Genomic DNA, 20,162 nt, shown 5'->3' with positions numbered 1-20,162 from the left:
CAGCCCCTTATCTGACAGGGCTGCACACACAGCTGACTGGTGGCACATCACCCTGCCCTGGTTGCCAGGCAGGAATGCAGTGCCTAGAAAACCTCTGCTGCTGACAGCTCCTGTAAACTGTTTGGAGGGAACAGCTTCACCGAGGCAGAAATTCTGCTGCAACCGAGGATTTTCTAAACTAGAGCTATTCCAAACAAAAACACCGCAAAAATCACATTCACACTCAACTTCTGGCATACGCAACTTAACCCACATTTCTCTACAGAAAAAATTTATAAAAACAGAGTTCTTTAAAAGCTGAGTCATTAGGTCACTAGGGAAAAGGCTGTTCTGATCCTTGCCCACAGTCTACAGGTCTCATAAGTCTGCCCTCCCTGAACTTTGGAAGGAGTTGGCACTGCCCAAATAAGCATCTTAGCTGATGAAACAAGGATGTAAAATTTTACTTGCAAAGTAGTCAAGCACCAATGCACACTTCTTGAGCAGTGCTCACCATGCAGACTTAACACCTTGAATTCCTTTATCTGCAAGCTCTCTCCTCCCTAAGGATTTGCATATGTTGGTGGCTATAGCACTCTCCCTGAACTCTGTTGTCCTTGCAGCTTTGTAGCCTTCTTCAGGACATGTGATCCTCTCACAGTGACCAGTGCACCATCTACCACTGCAAACTTCCATTTCACACCCTCTGCATCTCTGCTACCCCTGTCTAAACCGGTCACAGAATACTACCAACAAATCATATGCAGCAAAAGGCACATGCTCTGAAATTTAGAATTTAAAATAGCATCATGCAGTTACTGCAGGGCAGAATTGGTCCAAGTTATATCCAGCTGCAGATTTTCAGAGGGAGAGTACACCTAATCTTAATGAGCTAAAAATGTCTTTACTCGACACTTGAATCAATGGAAGTAAAAGGAAGAGGGGAGAAGTACAGGTAGATTTAGTTGTGGGAATCTAAAGGAGAATGAAGGCCTTTGAACAAACAACATGAGAACAGCTTATGGGTCAGCTTCAAATATAATGAGCAACTGCTGGTATTGAGGAAGTTAATCTGAAGATCTTAATTGCAGCTCAAACAATCACAGTCAGACTACTGTATTTAATAGTCTTTCCAACTAGTAGATAAAATAGCTACTTCATGTATTAAATATTGCCTGTGTTAAATATTCTGATTGTTCTGATGCAGTATTCCTGTCCTGGGTTCCATAGGTTGTGTTTACTCCCAGAGGAGTAAACAACAGGTTATGTTTACTCCCAGAGGAGTAAACAACAATGTCCAGGCAAAATTTATGGTGAAACTTGCAGGAAAAAATGGTGACCAGAGTTAACAAGAGACAAGATGGAGCTGTTTGAGTTGATTTGTCAGTTTGGGTTTAGGTTTCCAGATTATTTCCACCTTCCCTGTTCACATCACTCAAAAAACCATTTTGTCTCTAAATCTCCCTCAGCTTCTCCACTAACACCAGGCAGTTAATCATGAAGTGCAGGAGCAAATGTTTCCATTAGACTTCTCTTCTTTATAGGTATCAGCCATTTAGTGTTCTCTGGTTTCTCTAATGGCTGACACTTCCAGTTTGAACTGTTTGCTGTGAGTCGTTTTCAGAAGCACCCCTAAAATTCAAAGCAAATCAGGCAAATTGGCACAAATGTTGAGATAACAAGGGATTTCTTTTTCTCTTGGCTACAGCAGGGAAGGTTCAAACTAGGCTTCATCTGGAGAGATGTTTCACTGCAACACAGTCTGTCACAATAAATGCAATGCCCCGGGGTACACTATGATTTGTGTCACTGCTCTTACACTGTTTCAGGAAGCATTTGCTGTAAAAAGCAGAACTATGGTGATAAAGTCTAATGAGACTGTCAAGAAGTTGCTAAACATTTGACTACTCAGTCTCAAAACAACACTACTCCAGTCTGAATGTCAAATTCTGTGGGAATGTAGCTCAAGTACACCGTGGAGCATACAGACCAAATAGCTTTTTCTACTCTGTGTGCTGAAAAGGTAAAAAAAAAAAGTGTTTTAAACATGCAAATTAGCAATCTAAAGAGATTTCCTTTGGGTTTCCCCAGCTAACACATTAGGCTCCCAATAGGCTTGTTAACTCTGGCATAGAGCTTTAAAAATAACTGCTGCAGAAAGGAAATTCTTTGTACATTGCTCATCAGCCTTCAGGTACAAAATCAGTCTCCAAAGCATGGGACAAAAATGTTTCAACACAGCAAAAGACATTAAATGTATCTATTTGCCTCTTTTGAAGCAGTAGAAGTGAATAGGAGATAGCTTCAGCTATAATAAATACAGATTATACTTTTCTATGTCAATATGATGCATAGCACTGTTTTCACCTTTCTAATTATCACCTGCAGACTTACATATAAAAGCTGCTCTTCCAGGACAGAAGGTAAGGCATGCCAGCAGAAGCACCTCTTGTCCCAAGTTAGGCTACAGCCTTCAGAAGCCTAAATTTAAGCTCATGCTCAAATGAGTTTTGAACAATCCATTTTCCCTGGCCTGGATTCACAGTCTGTCATCATGAAGTACCACTTACAGCACTAATCAGAATCAGAGAACTCATCATTCAATTATGCTGTCACACAAAAACCATCTTCTGAGGATTTTCTTTTAAATAGATAAGGTGGGTATTTTTAGCATTAATGTTGATGTGAATTGATTCTGCTGTTCAGATATAAAGGGAGTCCATTCTCACACTAACCTTAAAAGTGCTTTTGTGCTTTGCCAGTCATTTGCACAATTACAAACATCTGAGTACAAAACCCAACAGATGCTTTCTTAAACAGAAGGATTTGGGAAACTGGGTTCAGCAGAAAAGCTTGGGGCATGTACAACATACCCTGGTAGAGGAAGCAAGTCTTGTTTTAGTACTACCCTGTGGGTTTTGCAAAACTTTTAAAAAATTAAACTTTGACCTGCACAAACTCTTCATATACTTTCATTCCTCTTCATGCATAGAGCTGGATTAATAATTTCTCATTCCTTTCTGTCAGGCGAAATAAGAAAAGATAAAACCTGCTCAAGTTGCTTGATCCCCTTCTCTTTGTGCATGGTCCCCTTCTCTCTTCTTCTTCCACTTTCAGTGGACCTGCAAGTAAAGGTGAAGGTGTCACTCACCCTCCTTGAACAGAGACAGTGGCATTTTGTCCTGTTTAACAATCCCCCCATGGGCCTGCAAAACAGCTGTTTCTAAGGAACAGCTAAAACACCCTCCAGAAAAATGTCCTGTGAGGACCAGTCTGTTCCCCTGATAAACTTCCTAGAGTGCAAAGATGATTACTGAACACAGTTTGCTCCAAGGAGTGCTACAAAACAGCAGAAAACTGAACAGATACTATATGTGTAATAAACATCTGTTACATATTCATTGTCTTTCCAAGTGGGAATGGAGGAAGCACATGTTTTATTTTACTAGCCACCATTAAGGAACTAACACAACATATGGCCCTAATTAAAGGAACAAATATTGACAGTAGCTGTCCAAAATTTAAAGGTAATGGATACACAAAGAATATACTTAGAGGACACAGGGTGTGACTGACAGAAGGAAACTCCAAAAATAAGTACATTTAAAATAGCCACATTAGCAGACAAGGAGAGTGTGATGTAAATTTGCAACGATGGAAACAATTTATTTCTAACAAAACAAATTACAGGCAAATCCTAATCTGATCATGAATTTCTCTGGCAGTGGTCTAGTCCCTGAAGAGAAACCAAAGAATGTCTATAATTAGTAACACTTAAAATCAACATTGCTGGAAACTATGCTGGGGATCAGAATGGCTCCAGCAGAGCCAGATGATTGTGACAGTGGCTACAACTGACCCCAGAATTCTTCTGCAGATAATTCCCGGTGAATTCCATAAGCACATGTAATGTTTTAAAACGTTGAGTGCTTGTGAGACGAAAACATCAAAGCATGAGGGTATGCTTCAAATGATAGCATAAATTCAGAAAATTGTCAAATCTCTTTATATAAGTTATGAATACTGAGGAAGAATCATATTGATAAACTTGCCATTCTTTTTAAGGAAGAGAAAACTATCTCCTGTACTAGCATGTTGCATGTTCACATTTTTACATTATTAGTGCACAGCTAAGGAGCAACAGTAAATAAATGAGAGAAAACTCTCACCTTTTCATCCATAGCACAGTTAAAGAGCACATTACTTGGCTGCTTTAGCTGAACATGCCAGTGTTGTTCACCAGCTCCTGGCAAAGCATGAAGTGGGTTCTTTCTGCTCCCCAGCTGTGAGGATCTGAGGTCACTAAAGCCTTGCCCCTGTTCAGTATTAACTGGGGATGGATGAAGGGGGCAAAGTAAGAGAAGCTTTTAAGCAATTTTGAAGGATTAACAGTCTTCTGCTTCCTCCACAGCAGACTGGAAATTCCCCATACAGGCCTGCACAGAGCAAGCAGCCCGTTTACAAAGATGAAAAACTGATGTGAATGAACCTGCTTTGTTCTCTGCACCATTTACTAAATATGGGCTACAAAATCACTATTAAAACTTTCTCAAAGGCAAAAAGTTTTCAAATTATGACTAAAGAGATTGCTGGTCTTCTCTTCAGGCCTGTGCTATTACTGGATGGCTTTTACCAGTCAGCTCTGTCGTAATTGCATTCATGGTTTTTGTACAAAAGGCCATGACCCTTCTCACTGAAGTGGATTGGGACACTTGCATGCAGTGGAGATTCCACCCATGGTTATGTAAGTAAAACAGGCATTTCAGTAGAGACTCCAGTATCTAAGTTGGACTTAAATGTCTAAAAGTCCTGGCCCAAAGGCTACCTCTGCATCTGCTCACTTGACAGAAGGTTGCTGCCATGGCCAATATTGGTTTGCCAGACAGTCCAGACTGTCAACAGTGAAAGTAACCCAGTGCCTGTGCTTGCTCTTCTACTTCTTTCAAAAAAGATTCTGAACTTTTAAGGGTACATTTAGTAGTACTTTATCATCTCTTCTGTGGTGGTTGATGCATAAAGACAGTAGAAACTGAAGCTGCACTACACTTAGTTCTAAAGCTTAAATAAACCATTAATTTTACATTAAACAATGACTTTTCTAAAATGTTCTTAGCTTTCAGGTATTCCACACCACTGGGCATTCTTGATTAAATGAAACTGTAAGATGGTGTACTTAGGACAGTGTCTACAATGAATCAGCTGCTCTGTTAGTGCTGCAAACTGGCTGGATAGGATTCAGGAGCAGTCCAGAGCTACCTGTCACCCTAGGAAGGTCTCCTGCCACACCAACATGTGTGAAAGGGGCTGTACAGCTTCCAAGTAAAGATGGTTCGTGTCTGGATGGCTTTGAGAGCAAGCAGAGGAGGTGAGGCATTCATCTGGTACTGGGCCATATTTAGGTTTTCACTGACTGAGAATGGAAAGAGACCATGCACCTTGTCACATGCTTATGGTGGCCACTGCATTAATGGAAGGAAAAATTGTTTTTACTTCATAGAAAATTGTGGAATTCTGCTGGTTTTGGCTAGAATAGAGGGAGGGTTTTTTCACAGTAGCTAGCGTGGGGCTACCTTTTGGATCTGCTCTGAAAGAAGGGTTGATAATACAGAGATGATTCTGTTACTGCTGAGCAGGGCTTACACAGAGACAAGGCCTTTTCTGCTCCTCACCCCACACCGCCAGCGAGGAGGCTGAGAGTGCACAGGGAGGAGACACAGCTGGGATATTCCCAAGAGATATTGCAGACCATATGGCACCATACTCAGCATATAAAGCTGGAGAAGAAGAAGAAAACATGTTCATAGTCTTGTCTTCCCAAGTAACTGTTAGGTGTGATGGAGCCCTGCTTTCCTGGGATGGCTGAACACCTGCCTGCCCATGGCAAGTGGTGAATGAATTCCTTGCTTTGCTTTGCTGACGCATGCAGCATTTGATTTACCTATTAAACTGTCTTTATCTCAACCCATGTGTTTTCTCACTTAAAAGTGAGTGAAAGAGTAAACTCATTGAATTCTCTGCCTCATCCTGCTGATGGAGGGCTTGGCTGCTGACTGAGGGTTAAACCACAACAAGATAAAACAGCAACTATATTGTAAAACAGGTTTTTATATAAGTCATGGCAACTTCTGAACTTGATCTTCTGTCACAGTCCATTCCCTTAAAACTCATTTTGTCAGAAACCTCTTAAGACTTTAGATGAATCTCAATCAGGTTGGGATCTGTTTTATCAGCAACCATACCACATCAGAGAATTTGCAATACACCTTTTTTGCTCTAGTAAGGACCAACTTCAGCGGAAGGGTGACAAAACCCTGTATTGGGCAATTCCCTAATGCATTTATGTAGTTACTGCCCCAACACAGCGTGAATTACTAAATATAATGGGCATACTGGGAATGATCTTACCAGATGTTTGAGACAGACACCCTCATTGAGCCAGGAAGGCTGGTCTTGCTGCCTGCTCAGAGCCCATGGAAGGAAGATTGGCTGGGATCGGTTGGTGGCCAGCGGTGTTACCAAACACCATGGTGGTCCGGGGTGGCCTCTGTGGTAAGGGCACTCTTGCCCTGTTGCTGCCCAGAGAGCCAGTAAGGGGCCTCTTGCAGGGTTACAGAGGTGCTGAGGGAGCTGGGTTTGTTTAGTCTTCAGAAGTGGAGGCTCAGGGAGGAGCCCAACTACAGGAGGTTGTAGTAAGGGGGGGGCCAGTCCCTTCTGCCGTGCCCACATTGTGAGGAATAGAAGAAATTGCCTCAAGCTGAGGCAGGGGAGATTCAGATTAGCTATTAGAAAAAAATTTTCACTCTTTGGGTGGTCAGGCACGAGAACAGGTTGCCCAGGGAGGTGGTGGAGTCACCATTCCTGGAGGTGTTCAAGCGATGTCTGGATCTGGCACTTGGTGATGTGGGTTATGGGTTACAGTGGCAGTGCTGGGTTGATGGTTGGACTGGATGATCTTAAACGTCTCTTCCAACTTTGATGATTCCATGATTCTATGATTCCATGATTCTGTGGTTCCATGATTCTGTGATTCCATGAATCTGTGACCCACGATCCTGTGACTCCTCAATCGCACGGCTCCAAGCCCCGGCGGGGCGGGGCCCAGCGCTGTCAGGGAGGGGAGGGCCGGGCCGAGCGGGCCCCGCCGTCAGCTGTTGCTGCCCGGGCCGCGCTCGGCGCCGCCCGTTCCCCGGTAAAAGGCGGCGGCGCGGGCGGGGAAGGAGCTGCCGCGGCGAGGCCGGTGGGTACGCGGGGGCCGTGCGGGACCGTGACTGCGGGGCGAGCGGAGAGGGCGGTGCGGGGGTAGGCTCGGCTCGAGTGGGCTGCACCGGGCGCCGTGCGGGGCTCGGGCGGACCCGCCGTGCCGTGAGCCGGGGCGGGAGTCGGTGAGGCGGGTGGGGGCCGCCCGCGTTCCCCCCGCGGGGCCTGGGCCGCCCCTGCCCGTTCTTTGTGTCCGCGGGCGGGTCCCCGCCCGGCCCCGCCGCGCTTCGAGCGCCCCGCAGGCCCCGCGTGGGCCCCGGGGGCAGGTCGGGGCTCCCCCGGCCCGGCCGCCCGTGCTTGGCTTGGCCCCCGCGCCCCGGCTCGGCCCCGGCGCTGTGCAGCCGCTGCAGTCACAAGGCGATGCCTCACGGCTCGGCAGCGGCAGCTCGCGGTGGGCGCCGGGCTCCTCTCGGCCGGGGAGCCTCGTCCCTGCTCGCTCCGTCCGAGGAGTTGGGTACGTGCTGCAGTCTGGACTGACCCTTAGGTGGATAGTCCTGGAGCTCACGGCAGCGCAAGTTGTTCAGACTGAATCTGGTTGCTCGCTCTGAGCATCTGCAGTGTACCGTGCCGGCTCGCGCTGTTCCTTTTCCCGACACAAATGCAGGTGTAGACATCTGCATCTGTCAGTAGATGCTGCTTTTGAATAGACCTAAAGAACTCTAAACCACTTGTGAGACTCTTGCCTTGATTAGCAGGTAGGTGAAGCAGTAAGGGATCTTTCCCTGACCGCCTGTAGCAAAAGCTGATGGTTAGACGCGATTATGTAATGGGAAAGCCAAGAGTGGAAGGGACTCGGGATGTGGAGCAGCTGGAGACCAATGTGATCCTTCTCCACAGGGGAGGAGCGAGGAGGAAGACTTGCCTGACAAGATCCAAAACCAGTGTGACCTTCGCTTTTCTAATAAGGTGATTCTGAAACTGTGTAGACGGCTCCTACCCTGAGCTCCTGAGCTGCTTGGTGCAGGTACGTGATTGACTTCTGGGGCACTTGCTGTCTGAAGACTTGAGCTGAGCATAAAAAGTGTATGACTGTCAGAAAGGTATGGGTGCTGTCTAGTTGCTGTTAGACAGAGCCCATAGAAAAAAAACCCCACACATTTGGAGAACTAATTTGAATGTAAATAGAAAAATGGCGTTTTTTTATCAGCAAACAAAGTTGGTATCTCAGCAGTTTTCTAATATATCAGAATTACGCCACGCCATGGGATGTGTACAGCACTGCTGGTAACGGAATGTCGGAAGTGACTCTGTTATCGTGTCAGGACAGACCTTCCATTAGAGCTGCGTGTGGATGTGACACTGACAGATACAAATCTGCAGTCTGACAGATGTTTTCCCAGCCATGCAATTGCCTCTGGAGCAAATGTGGTTTTAACACGAGAAGCCTGTTTCTAGTTCTGCATTAACCGGCTGACTTGCCTGACAGGCAGTTACAGCACAAACCTACTCCACTTGCTGTGCTACTGAGGTCTGTCTGCTCTTGAAACTGTCATTGTGTCTGAGGAACATCTTAGACTGCTGCTCTCTCATCTCTCCATCTTACTGTCTTCTGTAAAATGCTAACTTCTGGTGTAAAGCTTTGAAAGTGAGTCTTGATTAAGTCTAAGGTACTACTACACTTCACGTGGAAACTGCTGTTCTGTCAACACTGTTAGGTATCTGGTTTTTTCTAGCAGTTGCTTGAATGCCACATTCTTGGAATACTGTCTACAACTGATTAGCCACAGAAAAGACTTTTTTAGCTGCCTTCCCTGCTTTTTTTATTCCTCATCAAAAGTATAATAAGGGTTGGGAAAAGATGATTTGCACTAAAGGCATCTACTAAACAGCTCCCCGCTTCTAAAATAGCCTCTGGCCAGCTTGTGCAAGGTAACTTGGCATTATCAGAAAGAGGTGGTATAAGCTGGAGTTAATGAAGAATAACAGTGATCCCACTTTTTTTATTTGGAAGTGGTGAAGTCTGAGCGCTCCTATATTGTAAAGGCCTCGTTCTCTGTGGCTGGATAGTGTGGGTGTTGTAGTTCTGCCAGTGGTAGAAGTACAGCTCAGATTTCCCCAGTGGGTTTTCCCCTTGTCTTCCCTTGGCAATAAGGATGCTATTGTGATGAGTATGCAGCATTCCTCAAAAGCAATCTTACTGGCACATACAGGAGAAACCATTGTTCACTATTAGAAGTGTGTTGATTACAAGCTGTTGTTTTTCTGTCTCTTAACATGGAGGCTTTTAAACTAAGCAGCCTTTTTTTTTTTTTAACTTTTTCAGCTGAAGGTCACTCTGGTAGTTTTATTCTCATTTCCTTTGCCCTGCCTCATTCAACTTACTTAAGGTGGAATACTGTAATAAAACAGCTCCCACCTCCTCACCTCTCCCCCCCAAAAAAAATTAAAGCCCAAAGACTTAATACTTGCACCTTGAACATAACTGCTTGATGAGGACTTTGGTATATTTGGGTGAACTATAGCAGATCTGAAGCCTTTTCCTATAGCTTTGCCTTGAACAGTAGGAGTATTTCTTGTTAGAGACATGCCTGCAGGCATTAACATTAGTGAACTTAGCAGCACAATGCCTGGAATAATGAAAAACCTGGTTTAGAAACTAATGCCAGCCTTGCATTGCATTTGTCCCCTAAAAGCCTCCTGCAATTTAAGCTGCCTGTTTGTCCTTTAGTCACAGCTTCTGAATTGGATAATAGAACTTCACAAGTGAAATTTCTGAGTAGAAGCTGGTTATTAAGCAAAAAGAGAAAAGAAGCAGTTATTTATGGAAAAATGGTTTCTAGCTGATGTTTTCACTGCTTGATTGGTATAAGAACTGAAATAGGCTATTTGGAGTTCACAGCAGTGAATCTGACTAATATGGCTAATGAGTAAATATGCTTAGGTGCTTGTTTTGATAGCAAGGGAAGGGACAGAGCACTACAAGTGCCACTGAATATACATGGATGGTGTTGGCAATCCCTTTGAAGATGAGGAATTTACAGCTCGTAATATCTTACAGTAAAAGTGATAAGGGAGGTCAGTGCTGCTCCTGGTACGCTCATGGGTGTTAGCTCAGGTAGGCTTTAAGGAGAAAGTGAGTCTGAAAACTATTTATCTCCTCAGGATAAATTTAAGGGGATTCTGCAGAGTGCAATGGTTCTCCTACCAAGAAGCAGACTATGGAGACAGCTTAATCTGGATTTCAGTCAGTTGCTGGTGGAAAGAGTAGCAAGGTTGGAGTTCTGTGTCTAGAAAACAACACAGAAACCAAAGGCCTCTCTGGAAGTTCTTACTTGTATAGTTACAACATGCAAATATTCTGAGCCAAGGATAGCACTAAGGCTGCAGAAGAGCTTCAGTGACCTAAAGCCAAAAAGAGCAGTGTGAGCTATCAACAACACCGTAGCTTTTCAGCAATTCAGAGCTACTATCATGCCCTATTAACTAGTTGTTTGTGCCACTGGAAATCTGTACAGATGCTTAATACTTGACTTTATAAAGGGTGCTGACTCTAAAAGCCTTGAGTGGGAAGAGAAGGATATGCCTGCAGAGAAGGAATGATGCCTACACTCATTGAGAAGTGAAATTGAGTTTTTAATCAAATAAAAAACAGTCAGAACTTTAAAGGTTAAAAACCTATGGATTTGGCCAAGAAGGATCTTTAAGAGGAATCTGTAAGTTGCTGCATTGCACTCAAATATGGTCTAAAAATTGTTCAGTAAGTATAAATCAGTCTCATGCATCCTGAACCGAAACTGCCTAAAGATCCTGGTGATGCAGAGGATGGTGATGTGCAAAGTTTCATCATTTATATAGCTGATGCTGCCTATTCACTCGAAGACTGGCAGAGGGGTAGCATTTGCAATGCTAGTTTCCACTTTTAAAAGCTATTTTCTAGCTGACAGTAACTGTGTAACATAACATGCTGCACCAAACTGCTGTAGAGAAAACAGTGGGTTTGCTGCTAACAAAAGTGGAAGCTGCAGAAGAGGCCTTAACGTGGCCATGCAGTGCCTGCATGGGAAGCAAAGTAAACTCTCTTTTCTGCTGATGCTGTACTGTTTTGGCTTGATCAAACAGTGCTGCTGTTCAGACATGCCCTGAGGAAAATGAACTACATGAAAGTCACTCTTAATCACCCTCAGCTGATCACCCTGTGTTGAATAAGCATTGCAGAAGCAAGGTGATTATGACAAATTATACACCTCTCTGGCTGCAGTGGGCACAGCTCTGCTGAGGGGGTGTGGTGTGGTCAGTTTTGGGTTGGACAAAATCAGGTCAGCAGAACTTGGCTGGTTGTGTCAGGTACACTACAAGCTATTGACTGCTGTAGTTTACAGGGCTGGAAATGTAACCAGAGTATGTGACACTGGACCTTAATGACATATGCCAAACTTGTCTGTAGTGGAGGTGTCCTTGCTGAAATGGTGATGCACATGGGTCTGTCATTCCATGAGACAGCAGGGAACAAACTTAGTCTCTAGCTTGAGCTCTCTTAGTAAAGGTACTGCACTGTAATTGCCTTGACTCATGTTGAAACACTGGTGAGGCTTCTAGTGCAGTGGGTAACACTCACCATAAACTAATGGTTCTGGCTCAAGGTTGGGTAAGACTGGCTTTTCCTGAGGGTTTGGATGAAGATGCTGCTGTTGCAGCAGTGAGAGACTGCAACAGCAATTGTGAGGGAGAGCTTTTCCTGGAAAAATGTTACCCTCAACAGACTGGCACTTAGAGCAGCTGGAAGCTGTTACTCCACTGCCAGTCAGTGGCTACAGGTCAGGTGAAATGCAGATGTGCACTTGCATCTGACCTTAGAACCTCCTGTTGTACCTGACATTGCAGTGTTGAGCCCTAACCTGATTTTTACAGCAGTACAGAGGTAAGAGATGCTCCTGGGGAGGACTGGCTTCAGTCTCTACCAAAGTCTTCCCTGACTTTCTGTTTTGTTAAAGAGCTGGAGGAAAGAAAAGGTAATGAGTGACTTTGTCGTATGTCCTAGTTGAAGGGAAGGAAGTGAAGCTACCAGCTTTGTAAACAATAACTTTGACACTGAACACAAGGCTCACATGACCCCTTAAATTTGGAAGTGGAAGTAGCAAATGACATTACCTATGTATTTTTGTCCTGCTAAAACTACAGCAGACTAAGGAAGTCTTGTAGCTCTTCTCTCCTGTTTTCCTACCTGCTGCCTCTGTTCCCATTTCAGCTGCAGTCCTAATACAACACCTTGCTCTTATTGTTTTAAAGCCCCTAAGAGGAGCATAAGCTTAAAATAATCATCTTCCCATTGTGTTTTGTTAGTCGTCAATAAATATAGCTCTACCTGCTTCTTATGAAAAATGTATATAAAATGTATAACATCTGTTGTTTTTTATCAGCTCAATGAACAATTAATTACCATGTAGTCAGCCCTTCTAAGCAGACCAGTGTTATGGACAGACTTACAGTAATGCATCAGCATTGCAAATCTCTTCACAAATACCTTACCAATGTCTTGTCTCATATCTTCTAGTCAAAATTGTTACCTCTTCGTAGGCTGACCACGTGCTATCTTGACAGGCATGTCAAGAGCTGAAGCAAGATCCCGTGATTCTGTGAGTGTGAGCAGCACAAAGCAGTGAATGCAGGCGGGTCACGTGCCATGTGAAGGATCCCAGCCATGAATATAACGTTACTGAGTATGGTGAAACTGCACAACTTCATTGTTTACTTTTTCCACTGCAGGAGTTTGAAGATGCAGCAAGACTGACAGCGAGGACAGAAGGATCTCCCTAAAGAAGTGCAGAGTCTGAGCTCCTGGCCATGTCTATCACAGATCACAGCCCCTCCACGGGCGTGGTGACTGTGATCGTGATCCTGATTGCCATCGCGGCGCTGGGGGCCCTGATCCTGGGCTGCTGGTGCTACCTGAGGCTGCAGAAACTCAGCCAGTCTGAGGATGAGGAAAGCATTGTGGGCGAAGGAGAAACCAAAGAGCCCTTCCTGCTGGTGCAGTACTCTGCTAAAGGACCCTGTGTGGAGAGAAAAGCTAAGCTGACTCCCAACGGCACTGAAGTTCACAGCTAACCTGGAGCAACACGTGTCGATGGACTGACGTGTGTAACCAGCAGAAGAATCTATACTGTGAAGAACCTGGTCACATGCACACCACTCATCAGAAAACACCCTGATGAGAACTAAATAAGCTTTGTTTGCAACTGCATGCACTGAAAAGTTGCACTTTGCATCAACTGTGTATCCTAATTCCTCTATGACAGGAGCTGACTCGCCTGGCATAACGTCCATTGCCGGCAATGGGCACAGGGATATACTGGTGTGAAGAGACTACTACCAGTTTTTTTTACTTGAATGTTTAGCTGAGCCTATTTTGATGGAGCTACTACTGTAATGTGAACTACTTTACAATTGTGAACTGTAAATAGGCCACCAGAAACTTTTGCTTTGTGTTCTGTAGCATATGGGAATAATATGATGCAACTGTATATAATACACAAGGGGTCTCCTGAACCACAACCATGGATGGGATTCCAGACCTTCAAAACCAAATCTGCAGTTAAACTTTGCTTCTGCTACTAGATTGAGTGCACAGCTGTAAAGTCAGAAGTCCTGCTTTTAACAGTTTATTGGACTGGTGCAGAATATTTAATTTGAAAAGGGATCAGCCTTCAGTAACATGCTGAGGGAGGAAACAGAGGAGCTACAAGAAAGGAAGGGATTTCCTTTAGCTGCAGCTATCTAGGTTAAGTTTTGGCTGCTAGAACTGAGCCTACTGCAAAGAAACTGCCATTCTAATGGATTCCCACTTGGGAACTAATGATGGATACTTAATCCTCAGGGATGGTCCGGAAGGTTTCCAGGAGTCTGAAATGGCAGTAGAGCAGGCTTTTCTCTTCTGTAGGTCTGTGTGCTGAAACTGCAGAAGTGGTTCCTTATCAAAATGGGCTTAGGTGCAACCAGTATGAATTTTTCCTAGAACCCTGGTTTGTGTACTTAGCAGGTAGGATGTATGTTAACAGCCTGTTATAAAAAGGCATTTTAATCCACAAACAAACAGTCAACTATAGAATTCAGTTAATGTATCGTGTAGATAACTCCCTGGATTTAACTGTACTTCTACAAGAGAAGCTTCAGTCTTTCCTACCCTTGGTAATAGGGGCAAGGGAGATTGCTGGTCAGTTTGTAGAAGTTTTTAGCTACCAAGGGCCCAGTCCTTCCAGATAAGAACATAAATTTCCTGCTCTGTGCTAGAGTTCAGCTATAGTACTGTAAAAATGTGTTAAATGGGAAGTTCTGGACCTCAGAGGTTTGGGGGGAGGATGGGGGACAACACTGAGCAACCAATGGCAGCTTACATGTTCTAAACTCTTAGTGTAGGCACACATGCTTTGAGGCCACTGGCCTGTTTTCTATTACTTTATACATGGCCTCCTTTGCATACTGGTATTTTTAAACACTTAATTGTCTAGCCTTAATTCAGCTCTAGAGGAAGCATTCAACTTGCTTCTTATACCTCTACATATGGAGTAACTAAGGTCTAGCAAGCTTGCTTGAGAACTTTAACTATATGCAAGACAATAATGACCTACACAAAAAGTCTTGTCCTCTCTTCTACACTAAGATGTTGAATTGCATTTGTAGTGCTACATTTGCCTGTTTGTTTTTTTTTTTAATTGAAGGCTGTAATTTGAAGCAAAATGAATGCTGTCAGTAGCAAAAAGCTCCTGCTGTTGCCTCTTGAGTACAACATATGGGGTACAGCTGATAGATGTTCTTAACCTGACACATGCTTTTTTAAGATCCTGATCTCCTGAGACTTGCATGTGTAGCCAGATCTGTACACTTCAATTGCTGTATTCCAGACCTCTTGTAAATCAAAGAGAAAAGGATTAATTCAGTAAGACTTTCTTTAGTTTTCAGCAGAAACAGTTCACACATGGCTCTTGTGGGTTTCAGGACAGTCAGAATACTGGGATACAAAAGTGATACAAAGTGCTGAAGTTCTAGAACAGAACAGTTGTAGCAGGATGACTTTGTCCATTCAAGTTTACTGATTACACAGATGAAGTATCTCTATTTTAATTCAGCAAAGAGAATGCAGTGTAAAGGGCAAACTTCAGAAATTATGGAAAAGTATAAATCAAAGGTCTAATTTCTTTTCTAGCAGCTGTAAGAGAAAGCCAGTGAAAAATAACTGGTCCTTAGTCAGAGGTGCTTCACACTGCTGCCCCTAAAAATCAGCATCTTTAAATTAAATGGATAGGTGTTTGCAAATTAGTGCAATAGTAAAGTGCAGAAAGTGTTTTCCATTCTCCTCTTCTCTCAAGATTGGGGTATCTAATAAGTTGTTCAAGTATACAAAAATATTCCATTTGATTTTTTTTTTCCTAGATCACATGGGGGAAAAAGTCTTTATTTACAATGAATGTCAATAAAATTTGCATAAATACCTACCCAAACATTTGACTTTATTTAAGCAATCATTCTGTCCTGTTTCCACTACTGTGCTCTGTCTCTATGGTATCAGTATTATCAATCCTTTTTTCCTCTAACGTGGCAGTAGCTGCTGAAGGTGATGATATATCGTTATCTTCAGGAAGTGTTTGCTCAGACTGAAGGGATTCTTTAAGTTCATCTCTGCTCTGTAGCTTTCCTTCCCTCGATGCTACCAGAATTCTCAGTAAAGCATTCTCTTTAAGGAGGTTTTCTGATGCATCAGCTAATTCTTGAAGCTTTTCAGCCATTTCTAACAATTCTTGATTCTTCTGGTCATATGTGGCCTGTAACTGCTCACTGTGGAGCTGCAGAGTCTTGTGCTGCTTTTCCAGTGCGTGTTTTTGCTGCTGCAGTCTCTGTTCCTCCCTCCGAGCTTCAGAAAGCTGTGCTTCCAGCTGGTCATGGGCCTGGTGGAGGGCACTGATTTCTGATCTCAGCTTCTCAATTTCTCTCTCCAAGTGTGAGATGTGTCCTTGCTGCAGAACTGACTCTTTATGTTGGCACTCTTTGGTACAGGGCTCTGATGCAGAAAGACTTGAGTGATGTAAAATAAATTTAAGGAGATTGGGAAGGTTAACTGAAAAGTCTTCAGGGAACTTCACACTTTGCTCCTTCCTAGAAAGACATTAACAAGTTATAGTAAAACATTCAGATAGGTAAGCAATGATAATTTTATCTAAGCATCTGCTGTTCAACTCCAACTTGATATCTTGGGTATTTTTGATCAAGCATGGTTGGTATGGCAGCTAAGAGAAACCTAAACTCATGTAATAAAGACAAGAGCATACAGATTTTCTTCTGATGAACTCTTTTACCTGTCTTCTAGTCTGGGTGCTATAAACATCTCTGCATAGATTGGTAATGGAGAAAAACTTTCTGTTAAAATTTCAGAAAACAGATTTTACCCTTAGAAACAAAAAGTATCCCAATCATGGCATCAAGGGTTAAGAGCTTGAAGGACGTGTGGCAGCATTACTGCTGGGCAGGTGTGATCAGAGCATACTGACAATTCATATTTGGAAGCTGAAGGACAACATTTAAGTGTTCCTAATTCTACATGTATTGTTAGAATTGAAGTCCAGATCTACAGAGCTGCCTGCTAGGAAATGACTACTCTGACCCTATAGATGTTCTCCTGGAAACAGGAGCTTAGTGTGTTCCAGCAGCTGAAAAGCATTGCAAGGAGCAGTTTGCTTTTAAACACGAGGCTCCTGATCATCAAAATTAAGCTATTTCTCAAAGATTAAGCACCATGATTTTCCCTCCCCTGCAGACTTCTGGTGATCCACCAAGTTACTCTTTTAATTACCATCAGCAGCTTCTCAGCTGACGATCAGCTCCCATCCAAGTTTAATGAATCATGACATCATTTAGGCAAGAAATAGTCTACACTAAATCAAAACTGACTCATTACACTGTGCTGATATTTTACTACATCATCTCCCTTTCTTACTGATCTAAACCACAGTGTGTATTAGAGAAGCTAAAAGGCTATTTAAAACAAATAGCAAAACCAAATATTAACAGCATGTGGTGGAAAGAAATTGAGAAGTGTTAATTTGCAAAAATTGTCTCATAAGGCAAATGGATAAGCTGCTGCACAGAAAACCTTAATATGGGGTGCCTATATATCCAGAAAGAATACAGGACTATTCTGGGAGTGCTATGGATACTACAAACACTATCAGAACTTAATTTTATTGATTACCTACATGCAGTAAAATATAAAATACACTGGAGAGGAAAAGCAGGAGTGAAAACAATGACTAGAGGTAAGGGACCTCTACAAAACCAATTGGAACATTAAAAAAACAATTTTACCACACTATTCAGTCTGTCATTCCAGAGACAGTCTGGAACTGCTTTTTAAAAGAGACCAAGACAAAATGAGTATCTATGAAAGGAAATAGGGAAATGATCAGTTGGAAGTTGAGGTGACTCAGAACTGGTATAAATGAAACTATTTCTGTGCTGAACTAAAATGTGAATTTAGAATTGCAAAACTTAAGGCACAGGTTTAAAAATTTTGTGGTAACTACACAGCACCAGTAGTCTGAATTACTATTTGCTAAGGTTCTTGAGGGAGAAGGGTGAAAATCTGTGACTGTTGGCTGGGTTATTTTGTTGTTTTGTTGGTGGGGTTTTTTAGAATCAGAACATGCATGAAGTAAGCATGCATATATGGAAATGGATTACTGTTTGGCTTTTTTCTTTATTAAGACATGTAACCAGCTAATTACTGTAACTTAGTACAATGAAATTTAAAAATCCACAGGGAAAAGAATTACATTACCTCTGATGAGGAAAAAATAAAATGGTTGGGAGACGGTCTGTCATAAATTCCCAGGGAAGGTCGTTTCGAGTTACATCAATTCTGTTAAGAAAAGATACACTGGTGAAGAGAAGAGGCAGATGAACAATCTGTATTTTCCTATAAAACACCATTTTAGGGACTGGGAAGAAGGAAATGTAAGTATCTGTGAAAGTTAAATCTAAATGTGTGCATGAGTCAGCAGAATTAACCACTAATATTCAAGATGATGAATCTCAATTTGACAAATATCTGTGGGGTTTTTTTCCCCCTAGAAAAAACAGCTCTCACCCAGCAGTTAAACTGCAGTTGCTCACTATGTGCACACCTTCACTGTGTACACACCTTCCTTCCCTGAGACAGACTTGCCTAACAGTTTCAACAGGAGACTGAAGGTATTTCTATTCATTAAGCTGTTCCTCAAATACAACTCCATTAATATTGTTTCCTTAAGTAGTCTGGGGAGTAAATTACTTTTGCTTCTTCAAAGGACAAGCACATTCTTAATGGCACATTTTTTTTCTAAAGCTCTGTGTAGAAAGGAACACAAGATTTTGTGAATGAAACACTTGTTCAACTGCTTGTTACGTTTCTCTCTGCATTTTAGAGTTTCTTTGATCACAAATAAAATTCTTATTAATTACAAAAACCAGATGATCACATCAGTAATACTGCAGTGAAAATAACAGAGCAAATGAGGAAACTTCAAAGTTGGGAAGGAGAAGGGGTGTAGGTTTGAGAATAGCATCACATCTGTGGGAATGAAGCTGCAATTACAAACAGGTGATGAGACTCCAGATTTTTAATTGACTTGTTTTTTCTCTACATCTCATGCAGCCTCCTGGAGTAAGTTCAATCAGAATAAAACAAAGATGCAAGCAGAGCAGATGTTGTAAATACTGATGTCTTATCAAATACACGAGCAAGAATGTTTGGGTTAAACACAACCTCCAAGTTTTCTTGCTTTTCTTCTTCCTCCCTCTTCCCCATCTCCCTGGGAATGGGGAGGGAAGTGCACAGGCAGCAGTGATGCTCGGCTGCCCACCAGGAAAAAACCACAACAAGATGCATTTTGCCTCTCAAACAATTTCTCACACACAGCAGTACAGCATATTAATATTTGCTACAAATTATCAGATGGGGGAAAAGTTACTGATTCACTTCTTGAAATTAGGAAGCTTCAAGGTTAATTGCACTGTTTAAAAATTAGTTTTAATTGAACTGGATAACTACTGCAGTGAGATTGAAAACCACCAAATTTATACAAAGGAAAACAAAATACTGTGTTCAAAGAGAAATGAAGCAGATGACATTCACATCTACTATTGCAAGATTGTAGAGAGAAAAAAAAGTAATTATTTCTAGGCTGATGACCTCAATGATCTTACATTATTCTGGAGAGATGAAATTAGAATTTTTTACCTTGCCACAGTGAAATTATCTGGAGGCAAAAGCCGAGCAAGTTGAATGAAGATGTGATTAAGAGAAGCACAGAATCCACACCACTGTGCATAATAGAGCAGCAAGACATTCTGGAAAATGAAATGGGAGAGGAGTTTGATTATCTGTTGGAGTTAATCTGCAGAAAGCAGGACTGGTTTTCACATCTAAAACTGAGAACCATTACATGTGAAAGTAAACTACATCCTAATATTAATAACTTTATTACAAGCTATTTACTGATATCCTCTGACTGCTGAGTTAACACAAAAATCCTTGGGGAATTCTCTTTCCATAACGACAAAACAGAGAAGATTATTTAGTTTAGGATCATTCCCTTAAAGTGAAAATGCACCAAACTTTACTACACTTGCCAAGATTCTTTTGCAATCTTAAATTCTCATGTATCTTAACAGTGACTGTCTACTTCATATGGGGAAAAAAAGGAAAGAAAAAAAAAGATGATGTCTAGACTTCTGCTTTTTGCCTCTCACTATCAAAGGAGGAGTTAGGGCTGCTGGAAACCAGCTGGAGATGCAGACATTCACTGCAGACTTGAACAACAATGGATAGTAAACCTTACTATCACATATTAAAAAAATCCAAGTAATTTAACCCCTGTTCAGGATGGCATCTCATGTAAAGCAATGTCACGGATGCAATTGGAAAGCTGCTGAATTCTTACAAACACCATACTTCATGT

At 42.4% G+C, this 20,162-nt stretch overlaps 2 protein-coding genes across 8 annotated transcripts in view; one reads left to right on the top strand and one right to left on the bottom strand.

Moving 5' to 3' along the window:
- Positions 1–7,077: 7,077 nt before the first annotated feature.
- SNN (stannin) lies at positions 7,078–15,678 on the top strand. Of its 2 annotated transcripts, none has more exons than XM_027684224.1 (3): positions 7,078–7,216; positions 8,074–8,200; positions 12,940–15,678. In XM_027684224.1, exon 3 carries the CDS (start codon positions 13,018–13,020, stop codon positions 13,279–13,281), a length of 264 nt encoding a protein of 87 aa, XP_027540025.1. In that variant the 5' UTR covers positions 7,078–7,216; positions 8,074–8,200; positions 12,940–13,017; the 3' UTR covers positions 13,282–15,678. The 2 variants fall into 2 exon arrangements, with proteins under 2 accessions (XP_027540025.1, XP_027540027.1); XM_027684226.1 differs by lacking the exon at positions 7,078–7,216 and adding an exon at positions 7,638–7,931.
- Positions 15,105–20,162, bottom strand: part of TXNDC11 (thioredoxin domain containing 11) — a 27,635-nt gene continuing 22,577 nt past the window's right edge. For all 6 annotated transcript variants that reach the window (XM_027684219.1, XM_027684221.1, XM_027684220.1 and 3 more), the window contains 3 exons: positions 19,442–19,551; positions 18,002–18,082; positions 15,105–16,323 (listed from right to left, as the gene is read on the bottom strand). In XM_027684219.1, the coding sequence (XP_027540020.1) occupies positions 15,693–16,323; positions 18,002–18,082; positions 19,442–19,551 (822 nt within the window). In that variant the 3' untranslated portion in view covers positions 15,105–15,692. The remainder of the gene's footprint in view (positions 16,324–18,001; positions 18,083–19,441; positions 19,552–20,162) is intronic.

The sequence above is a fragment of the Neopelma chrysocephalum genome, unplaced genomic scaffold (assembly GCF_003984885.1).
Source record: "Neopelma chrysocephalum unplaced genomic scaffold, ASM398488v2 Primary Assembly neopelma1_65c, whole genome shotgun sequence".
Taxonomy (NCBI): domain Eukaryota; kingdom Metazoa; phylum Chordata; class Aves; order Passeriformes; family Pipridae; genus Neopelma; species Neopelma chrysocephalum.
This window is presented reverse-complemented; position numbering and strand designations above follow the sequence as displayed.

Coding starts and splice junctions, on each gene's coding strand:
- SNN (XM_027684224.1), top strand. CDS start 13,018: ATGTCTATCACAGATCACAGCCCCTCCACGGGCGTGGTGACTGTGATC.